The sequence below is a fragment of the Micropterus salmoides genome, unplaced genomic scaffold (genome assembly GCF_014851395.1).
Source record: "Micropterus salmoides isolate LMB-PRFRI ecotype aquatic unplaced genomic scaffold, ASM1485139v1 Ms_hic_scaffold_3636, whole genome shotgun sequence".
Classification (NCBI taxonomy): Eukaryota; Metazoa; Chordata; class Actinopteri; order Centrarchiformes; family Centrarchidae; genus Micropterus; species Micropterus salmoides.
Genome location: NW_024042969.1, coordinates 28,554 through 37,531, shown reverse-complemented (window position 1 = coordinate 37,531; position 8,978 = coordinate 28,554). Strand labels below are relative to the sequence as shown.

At 40.8% G+C, this 8,978-nt stretch overlaps 1 protein-coding gene across 1 annotated transcript; it reads right to left on the bottom strand.

Moving 5' to 3' along the window:
* Positions 1–132: 132 nt before the first annotated feature.
* On the bottom strand, positions 133–5,651 carry LOC119884729 (55 kDa erythrocyte membrane protein-like). The gene is made up of 5 exons (XM_038695055.1): positions 5,289–5,651; positions 1,275–1,403; positions 1,095–1,173; positions 488–573; positions 133–382 (listed from the first exon to the last, which is right to left on the bottom strand). The coding sequence occupies exons 1-5, from the start codon at positions 5,409–5,411 to the stop codon at positions 302–304; spliced, it is 498 nt and encodes a 165-aa protein (XP_038550983.1). The 5' UTR covers positions 5,412–5,651; the 3' UTR covers positions 133–301.
* Between the last annotated feature and the right edge of the window lie 3,327 nt (positions 5,652–8,978).

The following is an 8,978-nucleotide window of genomic DNA, read 5'->3' as shown; positions in this document are numbered from 1 at the left end:
AATTTAAACTAATATTATAGTCCCTGGGTTGTTTCATTGCTAACAGAAGATTCACCTAATAAACAACAAAATCATTTTTAGTAAGTGTAGAGGGAAATACTGAAAGAAATGCAACCAAGCCCATGTTTGTAGATTGTGCCACTAGAGGTTACCATTGGATCTGAATGTAAAGCAAATTTACACATAATTTACTCATGTGAATTTAAAAGGAGTTTGGAGTGAACAAACATGAAACACAAAAACCACCCGCAACAAAAGCAATAGGCCTGACAAGACCAAAGCTAAGTGCACATTCCTCTAGTCATGTTATTACCTCACAGGCTCGAGATCGGCCCTGCAGGCTGGGAATGATCTTCATTGTGACTACTCCATTGGTTTCTTTCTGTATGTAAAGAGGACATTGGGTTTTTTTTTTTTTAGTTGTGCTGAAATGATATGATGAGGTTTGCATTCACTTTAGAGGCAATGTTAGAAGGTATCAACTTACCAGGATCTTTTGTAGCTGATCTACAGATTGGTTTGTCACGCTTTTCCCATTGATTTCTGCTATTTCGTCGCCTTCATGTAAGGATCCTGGAAGTGAGAAGAACCAGGAGAAGAGTAGTAACTCTTCTGTGTTCCAGCTCAGTTTCGGTGTCACAGTTAATACAGTCCTAAAATGTGGTTGCAGCTACTGGCGTAATATGTATTCTTCTGAGAGATAAGCTAAACCCATGAAAAGCCTTAAAAACAAAAAAAATGTGATGTAGACACTGAGAACTCTGTCAATGTCAAATATGTTTGAAATATTCTAACTTTAATAGTTCAAGTCTAATTTTACAGCTCATCGTGCATATGGCCGGAGAGATACAGTATGTACATGATCTGTTGTACCAACTGAAATACATGTCAGACATTTTGCTGATGCTCTTATCCTGTGGGCACTGATCAGGACATGAGGTAGACCTCCTTCAGTACACACAGACAGCTAATGCTAAGACAGATTTGACTGGGACAAACTATTGAGCTTCTGTGTAGAAAACTTTCTTTCCAACACACGCCAGGTCAGCCAGAACACTCCCCACTAACCCTCAAATCAATGTGTGATAAATTACCTTGTCTGTGGATCATGCCGCCGTGCAATATTCTGGCCACAGTGCACCTTTGTTTGTCGTTCAGCTTCAGAGTGACCCCCTATGGACAAAGACCACAGTCAATGAGGATGAATCAGCAACACAAATATAAAAATATAAAAACTGTTTGTGTGCGTGTGTGTGTAGAAACAGATGGTATACCATTGGCTCTGAAGGATTCTTTTCAAATGCTACTTCTTTCATCTTGGTTACTTCTGTTCCATTCATGTGTCCAGCACTACCATTGGCGTAAACCTCAGCCCCCTGATTCTCATAGATCTGCATAGCCACCTGTTAGAATGAAAAATAAAATAAAACAAAAGAAATAACACTTGATGTTTTATCTCACACAAAATGAAATCAACTTCGCTCATAATGAAGTTTAAACCTTGCTTTATGTGATTAGTTGAATGTATTGTTCTGAAGATGTGCAGTGAGTTCTGGACCAATCTGGACAGATCTTTATCACCCAATAAGTGAGGTGAAAGCCTTTCGCCAACGTGTGCCAACAGCTACGTTTCATTTGCAGTTTCAACATATGTTCCGTGGTTGAAAATTAACCCAGTGTTATAACACCTCATTAACCACATCCATCGATCAGGTTCACCAAGTTCCCGTGGCCATGGATACCACCAGTCTCATCAGGTGATAAGGAACATAAATGTAAGGAAGCTAAATCTTCTAGTCTAGTTTTTGAATCCCTATCCCCAGATCATGTCCATGCTACTTCCATAATGTCACTTAGATGGTTCAGGTCACCGTCAGAAAAGGAGATCCACATATTTTTAAAGCTAAAGATCTCCTATAATGAATAGAGACACTGCAATTATTGGGGACTCTCAATAAATGTATTAGGTACAAGATAAGCTACACTATGGAGGAGTAATTCTGTGGACAGCACGCATATTATAGAACAATGAATGCACATATCACAAGGTATATAAATTGGTCACTAAACTGACATCAGAGACACGATTACGTCAGCAGAAACCTTCTGCATGAAAATGACACATCAGCACTGCTTCAGCAAAATCTTTTTATCTGTCTTACAACATCAGCACTACAATAAACCAATAAATATCATTATCGCCCTCCTCCTCCTCCTCGTCCTCTATAACCTCAGCCCTAAAATACTGTAGAACAGCATTTTGGTGTGTAACGCAGGCAGAAATTTACACTGTATGTTTCTCTTAGCAGTTTCATGTGTGCCCTCTTAATTAAAAAGATTTGTTCTTAAGATTATTATCTTTAACATGTGCATGTCTGCGTTCATGTTATTTTTGAAACTTGTAGTAAACCATGCTCAGTAAAATGATTTCAAGACATCGGTGGTTGTCTGGGTGAGGCCAGAAGAAGAAGAAGAAGAAGTTACTTTTTCTGTAACACAAACTGAGACTGTGAGTTAGGAAACAACTGAATGCAGGAGTCAGTCAGAAAGTCAGCTGTTTTTCTGTGCAACATGATAGTTATTTACCAGCCTTGTGCTCTTAGATGTCAGGACTGTACTATGCCAGGAGAGAGTATATGGATGGTTTCCCATGGTAAACAGATGGAATTACATCCTCTGAGGAGTCTGTGCGGCAATCTTGCTACAGATAAAATCACCACACACTGATTTCTTTCTGAAATCCAAAGCTGTCCTACTTGTTCCTTCTATTCCACATTCCCAGGGAATTAATTTTGTGAATCCGCCAGCTTGTGATCTTATGACTAGTATAAATGAACTTGATGGAAATGCATAAAAGCACCAGATATTGTACAAGCTGGGTGATCATATAATGACATTTATTGTTTTTTTCCAAATTTAAGGAAACTTTTATGTGGGCCCATTACAGGCAGGAGTAACTGTTACACCTCTATTCACAAATACCAAGCAGTTCTCCTCAAGCCACGTAGCCGGAGACTTCCTCTAAACAAAGTGCTGACCCTTGGGACTGAGCAGGGAGGAAACTGACACGGGCTGTGATAATGCGCTTTAACACAAAACAGCTGGAGCTCTCTGAGGAACACTGACAGATGTTTGACATACAGAACATTAACAGAGGGAGTGTGCCTTACCACTAAATGCTCAAACATTTGCGCGCTTAGCTTTGGATTGGTGCTAAACGCCAATTTTAATGAAATGTGTCTCATCATGATTTCAACAGTGAACCCCGCCAGCTTTTATCCCTAAAAAGAAATAAACACATGTCTACATGACTTAAAGGTTTGTGGTTTGTTGCAGTGTGTTCCAGTCACTCTTAACAGTCAACACGTGTTAATGGAACTGGGGTCATGAAGCCCCAGAAAGCTTGAATGCCAGTTTTGGGTGTGGAAATGCAACAGGATAAACAAGCAGCCAGGTGGAAAGCAAAAGGCATTGAGTGAGAGTGCATCCTGTTCTGGACATTTGCTCATCTCATCTTAAGGTGGGTGTGGCTTTATCTGGAATAGATCAGTGTGATAGATGCTTTTCAGAAAGTCAATCTAATACAAATCTATACCTATTGTGCTTTTCTCCGTACACAATGGTACAATGGTATTGAATGCATTATAACATAACCTGTCTTATGTGCTCATTTAATGCTGATTTGCCCATTATCCAAGAAATTTTCATTATTAATAATTTCCACCTGTGGGATAAGGGTAGTCTCTAGGGACATGGGACAAACAGCGTGGTTAATGGACCTGCCAGACAAACTCAAACCGTACACTACTACAACCTTTTTTTAACACACAGACTGGAAGAATGTGGTTAGATTGTACAGAAATAGCTGGAGGGGCTGTTGAAAACCAGTACTGAAGTAAGACATTAAGTCCTCCACCTCATGCTAGCTCTCATCTGACGTGCCTAAACTTATTTGGGTCTTAACATTTGGAATTCTGTTTCATCACAAGGCTGAGGGAGTGACAGTGCAAAGTGGGGCTGAAATAACAAGCCATGTACTTGTCCCTGTGTTTAAATGCATGACTGATTGTCCATGTAGGGCTAGTGCACAGCAAATGTGAAATATTTGGAGGAGTGTCCAGAGGAGCATAACTCAGTACTGAGCTGGGACATGTGCAGACCACAACGGGCCTACTCTTTGTACTGCAAACCAGCCATATGTCATGTGACCAGCACTACAGACTGTGCAGTCTGCACTATGAAATAATGGATCACATGATCTCACTTAAAGACACTGATTCCACAAACCAGCACTGAGCATAAGAAACTTTCGGCAAGACTGTAACTTGAGGCTATTGAACTGCAAACTGCTGATGTCAGGAAAGAAGTTTCCTCCCTTCCCCGTTTCCTTCAGAGTAGCTCAGTGCTGACTTTTCAAATTCAGAGAAGAGGTTTAGCGCATAGAGCTCCCTCAGCATTACTGGCTGCCAAATAGAGGCCTAGAGTTCCTGGCGGATTTAAGCTGCAACTGTTTTAAGCACTTTGTGGTCACGCATGTCCTGTAAGGTGCTGTCCGGCTTAAAGGTCAGTGGTTTAACAACATAATCCGGCGTCTATGTGAAACCAAGTTTCGCCGAAAAAACATCAGCCTGGTACATTGTGATGTAGTAAACAACCTGCCTAGCCAGAGCTGACTGATCACACTCAGCAGCAGTGGCCCAGGCAACATCACACTTAAGTGCTGAAAAGTGGACCAACATTAACTTTATTTCCTGTCTATCCATTTTCTTCTATATTGCACAACATTGCTTCAGAAAATAGGCCTACTGATGTTACATTAAGAAGACTTTACTGCCGCAGTTGAACATGTTGAGCTGACTAGTCAGTTCATTTAATACCATTTGTGTAGCTCTGTGCCACAGGTTTACAGGCTCATTGTCTAATGATCACACATAGAAACACAGGACGCCTGACATGTGATATAGCCTTGTTTCCCCAATTCCTCAGATGATTTCTATATGTAGTTTAGGGGAGGGAGGACGCAGAAGTGAAATTGCCAATGCAATGTCTACTGAGTCAGCCAGCAATGCAGCGGTTACCAACACAGACCTGCTGATTTGAGGAGAAAGATCTGAATGTGCTGCTGCTGTTAGGTTGCATCAGGAAAACATAACTGGCTCTGTTATTAGAGATCTTGTCGAGGAACAAACAACGATCATGCGCCCCATCTCTTGCTTACCCGGAAGCTAACGTTACACCAAAATATAGAGGGGGCGCGGGCAAAAAAAAAGGTAAAAACGACACCCTACCTTGTCAGACTTTGGTTTGTTTTGAAGGAGCTGCTCCAGGTACAGATCGGAGAGGGCTGTCCGGACGCTGTTGACAGGATCCAGTATGACAGCAGGTTCGTTTTTATTGGATTTTAACGTCATCTTTCCCTGTTAGCTAAGAAAAAAAAAAAACTGTACCCGATGTGCCCCCGATCAAGGTCCGCAAGAGGCTGAGGAAATGAGTGGGAAAGTGCTGATAAGGAGCCCTGACGATGCGATAAGTCGCTCTGAGATAAAAGTCCAAGGATTTGATCAGCGGCAGGTTAGGTACATGAGATTATCTGCTGCGGGGACACCGCTGACAAAGCAAGTAAACATGTAACTGACTGCTGCTCAGAGGGGCAGGCTCATGCTGCCTTCACGTGCTCCCCGTAAGTTCCCAAGTCCCACCACCCAAGTCGTTTATACTTCAATGCGCTACACTTGTTCTACACGGAAAATAAAGCACAATAGTAGAAGTTTTTTTTTCTTTTAAACACCATTGTTAACGTGAATAAGCCAACACCAGTTTGCCTGATATTTCCCTTGTGCACAAAAAACGTGATTTGGGAAAATAAACATAAACGGAGATATCTGCAAATTAACAACTAAAATGCTGTGTTTATATTATAGCCTAGCATATGTTCTTTTGTGCAGGTCCATTCACTCTTACATTTCTATTTAATAATTTCTGTAAGTCAATAAAGTAGGTTGATGAACCTACTGTTAAATATAACCTAAGAACCACTGAGAGCAAATGTATACGTCACTGTTTGGTTGCCTTGCTCTATTTTAGTATTTTTCATCACGTGTTTTCTCAATTTATTAAGCGTGAGAGCCGAAAAGGAATAGCTTAATGGAAACATATTAGGCCTAATTATATAAGAATTGCCAAGCAAAGATACATCCCCTGTATCGTTAATTAAACCCATTAACTTAACATTCTGGTAAACAATTCAATGTTCATATTTCTCCCTTTTGGCATTTGGTGGACGTTCGACGTAGCCGTTACAATTTCCGACCGTCCTTGAATGCAGCATTACCGCAGCGTTCTCGGCAAGGCGCTGCTTTGGCAGGCTACGAGGAAGCCAAATAACGGATTCCTACTGACGTTCATCCCGGAGATGTTTGTTATAAAACAACCCGGGCTGCAGTATGATTGTCTGATTGTCTAATTTACAAAAAGGAATCAGAAGGGATCGTATTCCAGGAGCTATGCACAGGGGCCAACGCTCCTCGATCTAATATGGTCTTCTGCAAACTAATACTAGTCTCAATTATATTAGCTTTGAGCCCATAACATATTCCCCCGTTTTAAATCAAGGCTTTTGTGTGATATGTTTGAATATAAAAATCTGGTTATTTCTCCAAATGGTTCCAGTCCCTACTCCTGTACACCTCAGATTAAAAATGCATTTACACAACCTGCACTTTAGGCTCTTGAAACAACAAATAAGAATGGTTTTCAAATACATCAATGATTTATGTCTGGCCCTGTATATACAAAAAAAGCATTCTTTAGGTTGGCCATATGTACAAATCACCCCTGCATCTGTATAACCTATTTACGCAGATGACAACTAGGGGAGACCGGGTATGGCTGTAACATGGGGAGAGTTGTAACAACACCAATTCCACCAAACAGAGATAAGATAGGAGTTAGGTGATCATTTCAGTATTTACTTACTTCCTCCCAGATCAAGCATGGTGGTTTTCAAGTCTGGAAAGAGGTGCATTCAGAATATATAGACAAAAAACTGATTTTGAGGTAAGAAGGTAAATTTTTTGACCAAGACTATTTTTTGTTTAGTATCTATACTATTGCAGAATTGTTTGACTTATATTAGATTGAAATATAGATTCCCAGGCAACATGTGATGCATTTTTTCCTTTCTAATTTCAAACCACTATGGTAATACAGCTAGCTAAAAATTGTCTGACAGGGGTGGGGTGGGGTAAACACTTCTTTAAAAAGTGACCAAAAACAACCATCCTCTATACATAAAACTAGGGACTTTCTTTGATTTTAATATTTTACAGAGTGCCCTTTGCAGTCTGGGCCAACCAAACCCGCACTCCAGGTTTACCAGCATTAATTTGTCAGCACTGCGACCAGTACTTCCCATTCACATGTTGTACACACGTTGGCGTGTGTATCGTCACTTGACCTTTTCCATACTCGGTCTCCACCGGTGGAGAGGGTAGAAAAGCGAATGGGCAGCTTGTGAGAAGTGCCTGTGCGCAAGAAAAAGTCCCGGTACGCCAAAAAGTAAAATATAGAAGTGCTGGTATACTTACCAGTAAATACCGGCCCACTTCAAGCACTGACTGTGACTCAGAATAAGAATATACACACATTGACACACACAAACACACACACACACACACACACACACACACACACACACCTATTTTTAGTTAGACCTAAGGATGTACAGAGATGTTCTTTAATTAATTACATTGTAATAGTATTTATTAAGTATACTTTTAAGTAAGTTTATTCTATAGATAAATTTACAAACGCATACTGTACATGCACGTGAGTCATCAGACAAAGTCCGTTACAGCAAGAGAGAAACATTGTTCTTTTATATAACTACCTGTTTTGGAAGCATATCATGTAGTGTGGCATCTATTTTTGATTCTTTTGTGTGATTGTTACAACCTACCCCAGCATGTGTTACAACCTACCCCGCTATTGGGGTAGGTTGTAACAAGGGAACACATTGCATTTGACATCAACTCACAAGGTCTGTGATATTCTTGTAGATGATTGAATTGGTGCCATTTGTAGTGAACAAATGTGGATACTTTGTATAAAAATTTGAGAACTCTAGCTACAAAATCCAGAGAGTTATAGTTGCTGAAGCAAAAAGTGTTACAACCATACCCGGTCTCCCCTACATCACAAATTAGACAGTGAACTCAGTGTGGTGAAAATAATGACTGAAGGATTTCCCTTCTGTGTTGTTACACTTAATACCACGCCTGTTTAGATGCTCTGTCATGCTTTATGCATCATGTGTGTTCTTTTGTTAAATTTCCATATTCCATTTTTGGTGCGCAGTAGGGTCATGGCTATGCTATCAGACAGCCGAGCCCCGCTGCTCTTCATTAGGAACCACATCAAAACAGGATGGTAAATGGGTGAAAAGGAAAGAGGATTTCGGCAAGGTTATGAGTGTTCGCTCTCTGATAAGCAACCATATTCCAGAAGGGACTCAAGATGGAGCCAGCATGCAGGTTTGTATCAGCCCTCCATCACCGACCTGCCCCAGTTTGTTAATCCCTGGCTCATCATGAAAAGGGTTATTTCCAAAATGTAGTTTCAGGAACACGTCCCTAAACAGTGGAAGCAAAAGCACAACACCTGACAGCAGCTACCTGTGAAGGTACCGGTCTTTGAGTTCCCATATTAGAAAAGGTCTTTCATGCTGTCAGGTGAGCAGCACACACTACTTCTGTCAGTGTCTCCTCTCATGTCACACTGTGAGTGAGAGCGAGATGTGAGTGCAGTTAATGGGCATTTTTTCCCAGCAGACAGCTTTTTTGAACCTGTTGCCATTCAGCTTAGAAGCCGCAATACCCTTTGTTTGCATTACCTGCCTGCCACTTTGTTGCTCACTGTACTGTAAGCTTTAAGTTAGACCAAGTAAAGACTGGATTTTCCTCTAATGCTTTGTCTGTTGG

What these genes read in the sequence shown, in the direction of transcription:
- LOC119884729 (XM_038695055.1), bottom strand. Translation starts at nt 5,411, where the DNA reads ATGACGTTAAAATCCAATAAAAACGAACCTGCTGTCATACTGGATCCT. An exon ending in AGAATCCTTCAGAGCCAATG is followed by an intron (nt 1,174 to 1,274) that starts GTATACCATCTG and finishes CTTTGTCCATAG; the next exon opens with GGGGTCACTCTGAAGCTGAA. An exon ending in CGGCATGATCCACAGACAAG is followed by an intron (nt 574 to 1,094) that starts GTAATTTATCAC and finishes TCTCACTTCCAG; the next exon opens with GATCCTTACATGAAGGCGAC.